The sequence below is a fragment of the Oncorhynchus keta genome, chromosome 19 (genome assembly GCF_023373465.1).
Source record: "Oncorhynchus keta strain PuntledgeMale-10-30-2019 chromosome 19, Oket_V2, whole genome shotgun sequence".
Classification (NCBI taxonomy): domain Eukaryota; kingdom Metazoa; phylum Chordata; class Actinopteri; order Salmoniformes; family Salmonidae; genus Oncorhynchus; species Oncorhynchus keta.
Genome location: NC_068439.1, coordinates 8,342,697 through 8,358,674, shown reverse-complemented (window position 1 = coordinate 8,358,674; position 15,978 = coordinate 8,342,697). Strand labels below are relative to the sequence as shown.

The 15,978-nt window shown below is 52.8% G+C and overlaps 1 protein-coding gene and 1 pseudogene across 1 annotated transcript; both read left to right on the top strand.

The window, feature by feature from the left end:
* The first annotated feature begins 2,788 nt into the window (after positions 1 to 2,788).
* Positions 2,789 to 7,178, top strand: LOC127909170 (histone deacetylase 2-like; annotated as a pseudogene).
* Positions 7,179 to 7,590: 412 nt separating this feature from the next.
* Positions 7,591 to 8,987, top strand: LOC127909600 (proline-rich protein 2-like). The gene is made up of 2 exons (XM_052471763.1): positions 7,591 to 7,603; positions 7,783 to 8,987. Exons 1-2 carry the CDS (start codon positions 7,591 to 7,593, stop codon positions 8,985 to 8,987), a joined length of 1,218 nt encoding a protein of 405 aa, XP_052327723.1.
* Positions 8,988 to 15,978: the final 6,991 nt, after the last annotated feature.

Below are 15,978 nucleotides of genomic sequence, written 5' to 3'. Positions count from 1 at the left end.
TTACGTATTGCCTACTGGGTCCTACACACTCATACACAAACACTCACTGGGTCCTACACACTCATACACAAACACTCACGGGGTCCTACACACTCATACACAAACACTCACTGGGTCCTACCTACCTTTATACACAAACACTCACTGGGTCCTACACACTCATACACAAACACTCACTGGGTCCTACACACTCATACACAAACACTCACTGGGTCCTACACACTCATACACAAACACTCACTGGGTCCTACACACTCATGCACAAACACTCACTGGGTCCTACACACTTATACACAAACACTCACTGCTGGGTCCCTACACACTCATACACAAACACTCACTGGGTCCTACACACTTATACACAAACACTCACTGGGTCCTACACACTCATACACAAACACTCACTGGGTCCTACACACTTATACACAAACACTCACTGGGTCCTACACACTTATACCAAACACTCCACTGGGTCCTACACACTTATACACAAACACTCACGGGGTCCTACACACTCATACACAAACCCTCACTGGGTCCTACACACTCATACACAAACACTCACTGGGTCCCTACACACTCATACTGCAAACACTCCACTGGGTCCTGGCACACTCATGCACAAACACTTCACTGGGTCCTACCTCCTTTAAACACTCCTGGGTCACGCTCATACACAAACACTCACTGGGTCCTGCACACTCATGCGCAAACACTCACTGGGTCCTCACACACTCATACACAAACACACTCACTGGGTCTCACTACACTCATACACACAAACACTCACGAGGGTCCTACACACTTCATATACACAAACACTTCACGGGGTCTCTACATACTTATGCACTGAACCGCTGGCTGGGTCCTCACTACCTCATAAGCACAAACACTTCACTGGGTCCTGCACACTTATACACAAACACTCCACGGGTCCTACACACTCATACGCAAACACTGCATCTGGGGTCCTACACACTCATACACAACACTCACGGGGTCCTACACACTCATACACAAACACTCACTGGGTCCTACCACACTCTATACACAAACACTCACGGGTCCTACACACTCTATACACAAACACTCACGGGGTCCTACACACTTATACACAAACACTTACGGGTCCTACACACTCATACACAAACACTCACGGGGTCCTACACACTTATACATAAACACTCACTGGGTCCTACACACTCATACACAAACACTCACTGGGTCTACACACTCTATACACAAACACTCACTGGGTCCTTGCACATTTATATACAACACTCACGGGGGTCTCACATACTTATACACAAACACTCACTGGGTCCTACACATTTATACACAAACACTCACTGGGTCTCACACTCATATGCTAAACACTCACTGGGTCCTACACACTATTCACAAACACGCACTCTGCTCTCTCACAGATAATATGCACATACATTAATACTGAATCTACACACACACACACGCTCTACTCACATACAAGCTGCTGCTTTCTGTTTATCATATACATCCTGATGCCTTGTCGACCTAACCCCCTATGTATATCTGTCTACCTCCATCACTCCAGTATCTCTGCACATTGTAAATATGGCATTGGAACCAACCCTGTGTATAGTATACTTACTTACTTATGGTGTTCTTCATATTCTTTCCGGTATTACACCGTTATTGATTATTTAATTGTTTGGTTTGAGTTTGCAAGAAAGGCATTTCACTGCACTTCTTGTGCATGCGACATTAAAACTTTACACTTCTGAAACTATCGACTATGGTATCTTCTTAATCATTGGAACCTGGTGGTAGTACAAAATGAGTGAAGTGACTAATTATTTGCCATTGAGAACACAGCAGAGGGAGGTGATGGAGGAGCTGTGTGTATTTGATTCACATATCTCAGTTTATTTCCTTGCACAAGATAACTCTCCTGGCATGGGAGAGAGTCTTTGATCTCACCTCCAAAAGTTGAGGGTTCATGTTAGTTATAATATATGGAGATTATTTTTATTTCTGTCTGAGTCTGCCACTAATCAGGCCAGCCAGTATGAGCTCTGTTAATGTGGCTAAAGAGACTGACAGGCAGCTACAGAGCCCTGTTGTGCCTCCCATGATCGCCAGAGCTATCGTGGTGTCAGTCTGCATCTGGGGTGAACTGAGCTGCTGCTTTGTTAAATGGGCTCCACTTCATTCACTTACCTATTTTTCTAGGCACATTACTATATGCACCTCCAGGAAAACTACTGCGACGCAGTAGTGGCCATCATGATGTGTCGAGTTACTTGAACAAAATATCCCTAAGGAATGATGCAATCTCTGTTAAATGTGTTCATACTTGAATTTACTTACATCAACTTCAGCAAATCCTATAGCACAGCATGCTTTGAAAACCTGGGCCTGTTGGATGTAGCATAATTCTGCCTGCAGTGAGATGAGGAGCAAACATATTGCTGGTGTCAGGTAAAACGACAGGTCCATGTCAGCCAGCTAATTCTCCTTCATTACTGAGGCTAGCTCTCAGAGTGATAACCCATCTCATTGGGTATTCATGTCCAGTCTCCTGCTTTGCTCCCACTTAACTCAGACCCACTTCCTGTGCATTGGATCAGTGTCCCCAATCACTCATTAATTATTGAAGTAAACATGGGCCTTCAACCCTGGCATATACAGGAAGAGGGGAGGAGAGGGGGCATTATGATATTAAAAGTATGTTTCTTTTCCAAGCTAATGAGGTGTGTTTTTCATCCTGTGCGGCATAAAGAACGGCGCCCCTGTTAATTACAGTAAAATGGCGCTGTCGTCTGCAGGAGGAACAAAGAAGAAAGTTTGCTATTATTATGATGGTAAGATGTATTGTTATGTAGCTTAGTGTGTGTCTTGTCTGCAATATTATTGATTGTATCGGCGAAGGATTTTGGTGCTCGATAAAAAAAAAAAAGTATATTTTTGCTGTTGATCCACGTTGAAGTGCCGGAGGTGAGTTAGCATGCTAACGTTACTGTAGCCGCAGAGTGGTTAGCTCGCTAGCTAAGTTAGTCAGCCTGGTTAACCTAGTTAACCTAGTTAGGAATACGTTTTTTTTTGGTGAGCTAGCCAAAGCAACTTGAATGGTCTTTTTTTTTTTCCCCCAAATGAGCTAAATTTCCGATATCTAGCTTGCTAGCAAGTTGATGCTTTTCTAAATTTGCGACACCTAGCCTAATAACGAGGAGATGGTTAGGAATTGAGTGTCTTTGAATCACAAATGGCCTCTTCTTATTTATCTACACCATTTGTTTAGTAAAGTGGGGTTATCATGTAGCTAGCGGTGTTGTATAGGTGTGTGTGTGAGAGAGAGGGGTTTGAGCCTGTAGATTCAGATCACTTTTCAGAGGCTGCCCATTTGATTACTATTATAATTTGTGTTTCGTGCTGTGTAGCTACCAGGCTTGCATGTGTGATTCAGGCGTGATAGTGCTATAGCCTGGAACAAAAGCCGGCACTTTAAATCGACCGCTAAGAGCCTGGGAGAGACTGTAATAGAAAGGTTGCTCGTTCGAATCCCAGAGACGACCAGGTGAACAGTGTCTTTTATTGACCCTGTAAGTCGCTCTGGATAAACGCATAAAGCTAAAATGAGAAATGTTAAAGAACACAGTTACATACCTTATCTCTGGGGCTAGGTGGAAGGAAATGTTGTTTCGGTAGTTTGTCTAAACCTCATATTTCCTCTCCCCAGGCGACGTAGGTAATTATTACTATGGCCAGGGACATCCCATGAAACCCCACAGGATCCAGTATGACCCACAACCTCCTGCTCAACTATGGACTGTACAGGAAGATGGAGATATATGTAAGCACAGCAGCTACAGGGGGTTTATACACTTTAAAAAAGAAATATACAAACTTCCTAATTAGTGATGCACACATTAAAAAAATAATCCTAAACATCAAATAAGCCAAAGCGATACTTTTCAGAACGTGGCCAAGAGATGGGTCTATAGAGGATGGCGCAGCGGTCTAAGCTGCACTGCATCTCGTGCTATGAGGCGCTACTTCAGACTCTAATTGCTCGACTCCCAGGCTGTATCATAACCGTCATGATTGGGAGCGAGACACTATCTGCCGTTGTTCGGTTTAAGCCGATAGGCAGTTATTGTAAATAAGAATTTTGTTCATAACTGACTTGCTCTGTTGGAATAAAAACATGTTATAGTAATATATTGTATAGACTGAAGTTGATACTTGTGGACTCCTAATTCTTCAACACACTTTACTACAGGTCCAAAGTAACTTTCTGTATAGTTGAGCTGGTCCAAAGTCCTACAGACTTATAAAGACCGAGATGGATATTTGTGGACAATACGCTTTCTGACCTTCCATATATTTTGGGTTATTGATAATATCAGATGAAATTAGGTGACCATTTTTAGCAACCAGGTGCTTTCCACCTTTAAACATTTTTAACTGACTTTTTTCTCCATCCCTTTTTGATTTCCTCCGACCTCTAGAGACTCTGACAAGGCCCAGTGGAGAGGAGATGACCAGTACCACAGTGACGACTACATCAAGTTCTGCGTTCCATCCGCCAGACAACATGTCAGAGCACAGTAAGCAGATGCGAAGTGTGAGTAGCGGACAGTGTTTCCCTAGCATTGTTTAGGTGGGGCGGCCCTATGTGTTATTTAAAGGGATAGTTCACCCTAAAACCAAGGTTTGCTTTGAATGCAATTGAACGAATGTGCAGGATTCAATCACACATCTCAAATGAGTGTCTTCTATCCTTGCTGCTCTCTAACAGTTAATGTGGGAGAGGACTGCCCAGTGTTTGACGGCCTGTTTGAGTTCTGTCAGCTCTCAACGGGAGGCTCTGTCGGTAAGTCTCATCTCCTCCTTATAGGTCTCCTCCTTATTGACTGTCTCTGTCCTCTCTCTCGCTCCTTATTGACTGTCTCTGTCCTCTCTCTCGCTCCTTATTGCCTGTCTCTGTCCTCTCTCTCGCTCCTTATTGCCCGTCTCTGTCCTCTCTCTCGCTCCTTATTGACTGTCTCTGTCCTCTCTCTCGCTCCTTATTGCCTGTCTCTGTCCTCTCTCTCGCTCCTTATTGACTGTCTCTGTACTCTCTCCTTATTGACTGTCTCTGTCCTCTCTCTCGCTCCTTATTGACTGTCTCTGTACTCTCTCCTTATTGACTGTCTCTGTCCTCTCTCTCGCTCCTTATTGACTGTCTCTGTCCTCTCTCTCGCTCCTTATTGACTGTCTGTCCTCTCTCTCGCTCCTTATTGACTGTCTCTGTACTCTCTCCTTATTGACTGTCTCTGTCCTCTCTCTCGCTCCTTATTGACTGTCTCTGTCCTCTCTCTCGCTCCTTATTGACTGTCTGTCCTCTCTCTCGCTCCTTATTGACTGTCTCTACTCTCTCCTTATTGACTGTCTCTGTACTCTCTCCTTATTGACTGTCTCTGTCCTCTCTCCTTATTGACTGTCTCTGTACTCTCTCCTTATTGACTGTCTCTGTACTCTCTCCTTATTGCCTGTCTCTGTCCTCTCTCCTTATTGACTGTCTCTGTCCTCTCTCCTTATTGACTGTCTCTGTACTCTCTCCTTATTTGACTGTCTCTGTCCTCTCTCCTTATTGACTGTCTCTGTCCTCTCTCCTTATTGCCTGTCTCTGTCCTCGCTCCTTATTGCCTGTCTCTGTCCTCGCTCCTTATTGCCTGTCTCTGTCCTCTCTCCTTATTGACTATCTCTGTCCTCTCTCTCGCTCCTTATTGACTGTCTCTGTCCTCTCTCTCGCTCCTTATTGACTGTCTGTCCTCTCTCTCGCTCCTTATTGACTGTCTCTGTACTCTCTCCTTATTGACTGTCTCTGTCCTCTCTCCTTATTGACTGTCTCTACTCTCTCCTTATTTGACTGTCTCTGTCCTCTCTCCTTATTGACTGTCTCTGTCCTCTCTCCTTATTGCCTGTCTCTGTCCTCGCTCCTTATTGCCTGTCTCTGTCCTCGCTCCTTATTGCCTGTCTCTGTCCTCTCTCCTTATTGACTATCTCTGTCCTCTCTCTCGCTCCTTATTGACTGTCTCTGTCCTCTCTCCTTATTGACTGTCTCCGTCCTCTCTCCTTATTGACTGTCTCTGTCCTCTCTCCTTATTGACTGTCTCTGTCCTCTCTCTCGCTCCTTATTGACTGTCTCTGTCCTCTCTCCTTATTGCCTGTCTCTGTACTCTCTCCTTATTACCTGTCTCTGTCCTCTCTCTCACTCCTTATTGCCTGTCTCTGTCCTCTCTCTCTCTCCTTATTGACTGTCTCTGTCCTCTCTCCTTATTGACTGTCTCTGTCCTCTCTCCTTATTGCCTGTCTCTGTCCTCTCTCTCACTCCTTATTGCCTGTCTCTGTTATCTATAACTTATTGCCTGTCTCTGTTGTCCTCTCTATCTCGTCTCCTTATTGACTGTCTCTGTAAATATCTCCTTATTGACTGTCTCTGTCCTCTCTCCTTATTGCCTGTCTCTGTCCTCTCTCTCTCTCCTTATTGACTGTCTCTGTCCTCTCTCTCACTCCTTATTGCCTGTCTCTGTCCTCTCTCTCTCCTTATTGACTGTCTCTGTCCTCTCTCCTTATTGACTGTCTCTGTCCTCTCTCCTTATTGCCTGTCTCTGTCCTCTCTCTCTCTCTCCTTATTGACTGTCTCTGTCCTCTCTCTCTCTCTCCTTATTGACTGTCTCTGTCCTCTCCTTATTGACTGTCTCTGTCCTCTCTCTCTCTCCTTATTGCCTGTCTCTGTCCTCTAATCTGTGTGTGTAGCGGGGGCAGTGAAGCTGAACAAGCAGCAGACGGACATCGCCATCAACTGGGCCGGAGGACTCCATCATGCCAAGAAGTCTGAGGCCTCTGGGTTCTGCTACGTCAACGACATCGTCCTCGCCATCCTGGAGCTGCTCAAGTAAGAGCCCTGTGTGGTCACCACCCCCCCGTTGGGCCACCTCAACCTCCTCACCCGTTGGGCCACCTCACCCGACCGCCCCTCGTTGGGCCACCTCACCCGACCGCCCCTCGTTGGGCCACCTCACCCGCCCGGCCGCCCCTCGTTGGGCCACCTCAACCACCTCACCCGTTGGGCCACCTCAGCCGGCCGCCCCTCGTTGGGCCACCTCACCCGCCCGGCCGCCCCTCGTTGGGCCACCTCACCCGACCGCCCCTCGTTGGGCCAACTCACCCGACCGCCCCTGGTTGGGCCACCTCTTGACCGCCTCGTTGGGCCACCTCACCCGCCCGCCCCTCGTTGGGCCACCTCACCCGCCCGCCCCTCGTTGGGCCACCTCACCCGACCGCCCCTCGTTGGGCCACCTCACCCGACCGCCCCTCGTTGGGCCACCTCACCCGACCGCCCCTCGTTGGGCCACCTCACCCGACCGCCCCTCGTTGGGCCACCTCACCCGACCGCCCCTCGTTGGGCCACCTCACCCGACCGCCCCTCGTTGGGCCACCTCACCCGACCGCCCCTCGTTGGGCCACCTCACCCGACCGCCCCTCGTTGGGCCACCTCACCCGCCCGCCCCTCGTTGGGCCACGTCACCCGACCGCCCCTCGTTGGGCCACCTCAACCACCTCATGACCGCCCCTCGTTGAGCCACCTCACCCGCCGCCTCGTTGGGCCACCTCCCCGACCGCCCCTCGTTGGGCCACCTCACCCACCCGCCCGCCTCGTTGGGCCACCTCACCACCCGACCGCCCCCGTTGGGCCCACCTCACCCGCCCGCCCCTCGTTGGGCCACCTCACCCGACCGCCCCTCGTTGGGCCAGCTCAACCGAGCCACCTCACCTGCCGCCCCTCGTTGGGCCACCTCACCGCCGCCCCTCGTTGGGCCACCTCCCCGCCAGCCGCCTCGTTGGGCCTCCCGCCCGCCTCGTTGGGCCACCTCACCCGACCGCCCCTCGTTGGGCCCCACGCCCGCCCCTCGTTGGGCCACCTCACCCGACCGCCCCTCGTTGGGCCACCTCACCCGACCGCCCCCCGTTGGGCCACCTCACCCGACCGCCCCGTTGGGCCACCTCCACCCGCCCGCCCCTCGTTGGGCCACCTCACCCGACCGCCCTCGTTGGGCCAACTCAACCACCTCACCCGACCGCCCCTCGTTGGGCCAGCTCAACCACCTCACCCGGCCGCCCCTCGTTGGGCCACCTCACCCGACCGCCCCACGTTGGGCCACCTCACCCGACCGCCCCTCGTTGGGCCACCTCACCCGCCCGCCCCTCGTTGGGCCCACCTCACCCGACCGCCCCTCGTTGGGCCACCTCACCCGACCGCCCCTCGTTGGGCCACCTCTGACACCGCCCCTCGTTGGGCCACCTCACCCGCCCCTGGTTGGAGGCCCACTCTGACCGCCCCTCGTTGGGCCACCTCGCCCGACCGCCCCTCGTTGGGCCACCTCACCCGACCGCCCCTCGTTGGGCCACCTCACCCGCCCGCCCCTCGTTGGGCCACCTCACCCGCCCGCCCCTCGTTGGGCCACCTCACCCGACCGCCCCTCGTTGGGCCACCTCACCCGCCCGCCCCTCGTTGGGCCACCTCACCCGACCGCCCCTCGTTGGGCCACCTCACCCGACCGCCCCTCGTTGGGCCACCTCACCCGCCCGCCCCTCGTTGGGCCACCTCACCCGACCGCCCCTCGTTGGGCCACCTCCACCCGACCGCCCCTCGTTGGGCCCTCCACCCGACCGCCCCTCGTTGGGCCACCTCACCCGACCGCCCCTCGTTGGGCCCACCTCACCCGACCGCCCCTCGTTGGGCCCACCTCCACTTGACCGCCCCTCGTTGGGCCCACCTCCCGACCGCCCCTCGTTGGGCCACCTCACCCGACCGCCCCCCGTTGGGCCACCTCACCCGACCGCCCCCCGTTGGGCCACCTCACCCGACCGCCCCCCGTTGGGCCACCTCACCCGACCGCCCCCCGTTGGGCCACCTCACCCGACCGCCCATGCGGAGGAGACCTATAAGGAGGAGATGAGACTTACCGACAGAGCCCCTCGTTGGGCCGTCTTCTTGTCTTCCGTCTTTCGCTTCTGGGGAAAGACACAGAATGTTGAAGTGTCGTTAGCTGGTCGTGTGTGTGTCCTTCCCTCCGGTCTACTACTCCGTCTCCTTCCCTCTGGTCTACTACTCCGTCTCCTTCCCTCTGGTCTACTACTCCGTCTCCTTCCCTCTGGTCTACTACTCCGTCTCCTTCCCTCTGGTCTACTACTCCGTCTCCTTCCCTCTGGTCTACTACTCCGTCTCCTTCCCTCTGGTCTACTACTCCGTCTCCTTCCCTCTGGTCTACTACTCCGTCTCCTTCCCTCTGGTCTACTACTCCGTCTCCTTCCCTCTGGTCTACTACTCTGTCTCCTTCCCTCTGGTCTACTACTCCGTATCCTTCCCTCTGGTCTACTACTCCGTCTCCTTCCTCTGGTCTACTACTCCGTCTCCTTCCCTCAGGTCTACTACTCCGTCTCCTTCCTCCGGTCTACTACTCCGTCTCCTTCCTCCGGTCTACTACTCCGTCTCCTTCCCTCCGGTGTACTACTCAGTCTCCTTCCTCTGGTGTACTACTCCGTCTCCTTCCTCCGGTCTACTACTCGTCTCCTTCCCTCCGGTCTACTACTCCGTCTCCTTCCCTCTGGTCTACTACTCCGTCTCCTTCCCTCTGGTCTACTACTCCGTCTCCTTCCCTCTGGTCTACTACTCCCGTCTCCTTCCCTCCGGTGTACTACTCCGTCTCTCCTTCCCTCCGGTCTACTACTCAAATCTCCTTCCCTCCGGTCTACTACTCCGTCTCCTTCCCTCCGGTCTACTACTCCGTCTCCTTCCCTCCCTACTCCGTCTCCTTCCCTCCGGGGTCTACTACTCCGTCTCCTTCCTCTGGTCTACTACTCCGTCTCCTTCCCTCTGGTCTACTACTCCGTCTCCTTCCCTCTGGTCTACTACTCCGTCTCCTTCCCTCTGGTCTACTACTCCGTCTCCTTCCCTCTGGTCTACTACTCCGTCTCCTTCCCTCTGGTCTACTACTCCAAATCTCCTTCCCTCTGGTCTACTCCTCCGTCTCCTTCCCTCTGGTGTACTACTCCGTCTCCTTCCCTCTGGTGTACTACTCCGTCTCCTTCCCTCTGGTCTACTACTCCGTCTCCTTCCTCTGGTCTACTACTCCGTCTCCTTCCCTCTGGTCTACTACTCCGTCTCCTTCCCTCTGGTCTACTACTCCGTCTCCTTCCTCTGGTCTACTACTCCGTCTCCTTCCCTCTGGTCTACTACTCCGTCTCCTTCCCTCTGGTCTACTACTCCGTCTCCTTCCTCTGGTCTACTACTCCGTCTCCTTCCCTCTGGTGTACTACTCCGTCTCCTTCCTCTGGTGTACTACTCCGTCTCCTTCCCTCTGGTGTACTCTCCGTCTCCTTCCTCTGGTGTACTACTCCGTCTCCTTCCCCTCTGGTGCTTTTCTCCTCCTTCCCTCTGTGTACTCCCGTCTCCTTCCCTCTGTACTACTCCGTCTCCTTCCCTCTGGTGTACTACTCCGTCTCCTTCCTCTGTGTACTTCTCAAGTCTCCTTCCCTCTGGTGTACTACTCCGTCTCCTTCCCTCTGGTGTACTACCTCCGTCTCCTTCCCTCTGGTGTACTACTCCGTCTCCTTCCCTCTGTGTACTCTCCGTCTCCTTCCCTCTGGTCTACTACTCCGTCTCTCCTTCCCTCTGGTCTACTCTCCGTCTCCTTCCCCTCTGGTCTACTACTCGTCTCCTTCCCTCTGGTCTACTACTCCGTCTCCTTCCCTCTGGTCTACTTCTCCGTCTCTCCTTCCCTCTGGTCTACTACTCCGTCTCCTTCCCCTCTGGTCTACTACTCCGTCTCCTTCCCTCTGGTCTACTACTCCGTCTCCTTCCCTCTGGTCTACTACTCCGTCTCCTTCCCTCTGGTCTACTACTCCGTCTCCTTCCCTCTGGTCTACTACTCCGTCTCCTTCCCTCTGGTCTACTACTCCGTCTCCTTCCCTCTGGTCTACTACTCCGTCTCCTTCCCTCTGGTCTACTACTCCGTATCCTTCCCTCTGGTCTACTACTCCGTCTCCTTCCCTCTGGTCTACTACTCCGTCTCCTTCCCTCTGGTCTACTACTCCGTCTCCTTCCCTCTGGTCTACTACTCCGTCTCCTTCCCTCTGGTCTACTACTCCGTCTCCTTCCCTCCGGTCTACTACTCCGTCTCCTTCCCTCCGGTCTACTACTCCGTCTCCTTCCCTCCGGTCTACTACTCCGTCTCCTTCCCTCCGGTGTACTACTCAGTCTCCTTCCCTCCGTGTACTACTCCAGTCTCCTTCCCTCCGGTCTACTACTCCGTCTCCTTCCCTCCGGTCTACTACTCCGTCTCCTTCCCTCCGGTCTACTACTCCGTCTCCTTCCCTCTGGTCTACTACTCCGTCTCTTCCCTCTGGTCTACTACTCCGTCTCCTTCCCTCTGGTCTACTATCTCCGTCTCCTTCCCTCCGGTCTACTACTCCGTCTCCTTCCCTCCGGTCTACTACTCCAATCTCCTTCCCTCGGTCTACTACTCAGTCTCCTTCCCTCCGGTCTACTACTCCGTCTCCTTCCCTCCGGTCTACTACTCCGTCTCCTTCCCTCCGGTCTACTACTCCGTCTCCTTCCTCCGGTTCTACTACTCCGTCTCCTTCCCTCCGGTCTACTACTCCGTCTCCTTCCCTCCGGTCTACTACTCCGTCTCCTTCCTCTGGTCTCTACTTCTCCTTCCTCTGGTCTACTACTCCGTCTCCTTCCCTCTGGTCTACTACTCCGTCTCCTTCCCTCTGGTCTACTACTCCGTCTCCTTCCCTCTGGTCTACTACTCCGTCTCCTTCCCTCTGGTCTACTACTCCGTCTCCTTCCCTCTGGTCTACTACTCCGTCTCCTTCCCTCTGGTCTACTACTCCGTCTCCTTCCCTCTGGTCTACTGCCTCCTTCTCCTTCCCTCTGGTCTACTACTCCGTCTCCTTCCCTCTGGTCTACTACTCCGTCTCCTTCCCTCTGGTCTACTACTCCCGTCTCCTTCCTCTGGTCTACTACTCCGTCTCCTTCCCTCTGGTCTACTACTCCGTCTCCTTCCTCTGGTCTACTATCCGTCTCCTTCCTCTGGTCTACTACTCCGTCTCCTTCCTCTGGTGTACTACTCCGTCTCCTTCCCTCTGGTGTACTACTCCGTCTCCTTCCCTCTGGTGTACTACTCCGTCTCCTTCCCTCTGGTGTACTACTCCGTCTCCTTCCCTCTGTGTGTACTACTCCGTCTCCTTCCTCTGGTGTACTACTCCGTCTCCTTCCCTCTGTACTACTCCGTCTCCTTCCCTCTGGTGTACTACTCCGTCTCCTTCCCTCTGGTGTACTACTCCGTCTCCTTCCTCTGGTGTACTACTCCGTCTCCTTCCCTCTGGTGTACTATCGTCTCCTTCCCTCTGGTGTACTCCTCCTCTCTCCTTCCCTCTGGTGTACTATTGGCCTCTCGTCTCCTTCCCTCTGGTGTACTACTCCGTCTCCTTCCCTCTGGTGTACTACTCCGTCTCCTTCCCTCTGGTGTACTACTCAAGTCTCCTTCCCTCTGGTGTACTACTCCGTCTCCTTCCCTCTGGTGTACTACTCCGTCTCCTTCCCTCTGGTGTACTACTCCGTCTCCTTCCCTCTGGTGTACTACTCCAGTCTCCTTCCCTCTGGTCTACTACTCAAGTCTCCTTCCCTCTGGTCTACTACTCCGTCTCCTTCCCTCTGGTCTCTACTCCGTCTCCTTCCTCTGGTCTCTACTCGTCTCCTTCCCTCTGGTCTACTACTCCGTCTCCTTCCTCTGGTCTACTACTCCGTCTCCTTCCCTCTGGTCTACTACTCCGTCTCCTTCCCTCTGGTCTACTACTCCGTCTCCTTCCTCTGGTCTACTACTCCGTCTCCTTCCCTCTGGTCTACTACTCCGTCTCCTTCCCTCTGGTCTACTACTCCGTCTCCTTCCCTCTGGTCTACTACTCCGTCTCCTTCCTCTGGTCTACTCTCCGTCTCCTTCCCTCTGGTCTACTACTCTGTCTCCTTCCCTCTGGTCTACTACTCCGTCTCCTTCCCTCTGGTCTACTACTCCGTCTCCTTCCCTCTGGTCTACTACTCCGTCTCCTTCCCTCTGGTGTACTACTCCGTCTCCTTCCTCTGGTGTACTACTCCGCATCTCCTTCCCTCTGGTGTGCTACTCCAAATCTCCTTCCTCTGTGTACTACTCCGTCTCCTTCCCTCTGGTGTACTACTCCTCGTCTCCTTCCCTCTGGTGTACTCAATCGTCTCCTTCCCTCTGGTGTACTACTCCGTCTCCTTCCCTCTGGTGTACTACTCCGTCTCCTTCCCTCTGGTGTACTACTCCGTCTCCTTCCCTCTGGTGTACTACTCCGTCTCCTTCCCTCTGGTGTACTACTCCGTCTCCTTCCCTCTGGTGTACTACTCCGTCTCCTTCCCTCTGGTGTACTACTCCGTCTCCTTCCCTCTGGTGTACTACTCCGTCTCCTTCCCTCTGGTGTACTACTCCGTCTCCTTCCCTCTGGTGTACTACTCCGTCTCCTTCCCTCTGGTGTACTACTCCGTCTCCTTCCCTCTGGTGTACTACTCCGTCTCTTTCCCTATGAACCATTCACTTCTGGTGTAGACGTCCCCCCTACAGCGAACCATTCACTTCTGGTGTAGACGTTCCCCCTACAGCGAACCATTCACTTCTGGTGTAGACGTTCCCCCTACAGCGAACCATTCACTTCTGGTGTAGACGTTCCCCCTACAGCGAACCATTCACTTCTGGTGTAGACGTTCCCCCTACAGCGAACCATTCACTTCTGGTGTACTCGTTCCCCCTACAGCGAACCATTCACTTCTGGTGTAGACGTTCCCCCTACAGCGAACCATTCACTTCTGGTGTAGACGTTCCCCCTACAGCGAACCATTCACTTCTGGTGTACTCGTTCCCCCTACAGCGAACCATTCACTTCTGGTGTAGACGTTCCCCCTACAGCGAACCATTCACTTCTGGTGTAGACGTTCCCCCTACAGCGAACCATTCACTTCTGGTGTAGACGTTCCCCCTACAGCGAACCATTCACTTCTGGTGTAGACGTTCCTCCTACAGCGAACCATTCACTTCTGGTGTACTCGTTCCCCCTACAGCGAACCATTCACTTCTGGTGTAGACGTTCCTCCTACAGCGAACCATTCACTTCTGGTGTACTCGTTCCCCCTCACAGCGAACCATTCACTTCTGGTGTAGACGTTCCCCCTACAGCGAACCATTCACTTCTGTGTAGACGTTCCCCCCTGAACCATTCAGCGAACCATTCACTTCTGGTGTACTCGTTCCCCTACAGCGAACCATTCACTTCTGGTGTAGACGTTCCCCCTACAGCCAACCATTCACTTCTGGTGTAGACGTTCCCCCTACAGCGAACCATTCACTTCTGGTGTACTCGTTCCCCCTACAGTTCCTCCTACAGAGACCATTCACTTCTGGTGTAGACGTTCCCCTACAGCGAACCATTCACTTCTGGTGTAGACGTTCCCCCTACAGCGAACCATTCACTTCTGGTGTAGACGTTCCCCTACAGCGAACCATTCACTTCTGGTGTAGACGTTCCCCTACAGCGAACCATTCACTTCTGTGTAGACGTTCCCCCTACAGCGAACCATTCACTTCTAGACGTTCCCCTACAGCGAACCATTCACTTCTGGTGAGCGTTCCCCCAGCGAACCATTCACTTCTGGTGTAGACGTTCCCCCTACAACCATTCACTTCTGGTGTAGACGTTCCCCCTACAGCCGAACCATTCACTTCTGGTGTAGACGTTCCCCCTACAGCGAACCATTCACTTCTGGTGTAGACGTTCCCCCTACAGCGAACCATTCACTTCTGGTGTAGACGTTCCCCCTACAGCGAACCATTCACTTCTGGTGTAGGCGTTCCCCCTACAGCGAACCATTCACTTCTGGTGTAGACGTTCCCCTCGAACCATTCACTTCTGGTGTAGGCGTTCCCCTACAGCGTGAACCATTCACTTCTGGTGTAGACGTTCCCCTACGAACCATTCACTTCTGGTGTAGACGTTCCCCCTACAATGAACCATTCACTCTGGTGTAGACGTTCCTCCTACAGCGAACCATTCACTTCTGGTGTAGACGTTCCTCCTACAAGCGAACCATTCACTTCTGGTGTAGACGTTCCCCCTACAGCCGAACCATTCACTCTGAATTATTAGGCCGTTCCTCCTACAGCGAACCATTCACTTCTGGTGTAGACGTTCCTCCATTCACTTCAGCGCGAACCATTCACTTCTGGTGTAGACGTTCCCCCATTCACTTCAGCGAACCATTCACTTCTGGTGTAGACGTTCCCCTACAGTTAACCATTCACTTCTGGTGTAGACGTTCCCCTACTTTCACTTCTGCGTGTAGACGTTCCCCCTACAGCGAACCATTCACTTCTGGTGTAGACGTTCCCCCTACAGCGAACCATTCACTTCTGGTGTAGACGTTCCCCCTACAGCGAACCATTCACTTCTGGTGTAGACGTTCCCCCTACAGCGAACCATTCACTTCTGGTGTAGACGTTCCTCCTACAGCGAACCATTCACTTCTGGTGTAGACGTTCCTCCTACAGCGAACCATTCACTTCTGGTGTAGACGTTCCCCTACAGCGAACCATTCACTTCTGGTGTAGACGTTCCCCCTACAGCGAACCATTCACTTCTGGTGTAGACGTTCCTCCTACAGCGAACCATTCACTTCTGGTGTAGACGTTCCTCCTACAGCGAACCATTCACTTCTGGTGTAGACGTTCCTCCTACAGCGAACCATTCACTTCTGGTGTAGACGTTCCTCCTACAGCGAACCATTCACTTATGGTGTAGACGTTCCCCCTACAGCGAACCATTCACTTCTGGTGTAGACGTTCCCCCTACAGCGAACCATTCACTTCTGGTGTA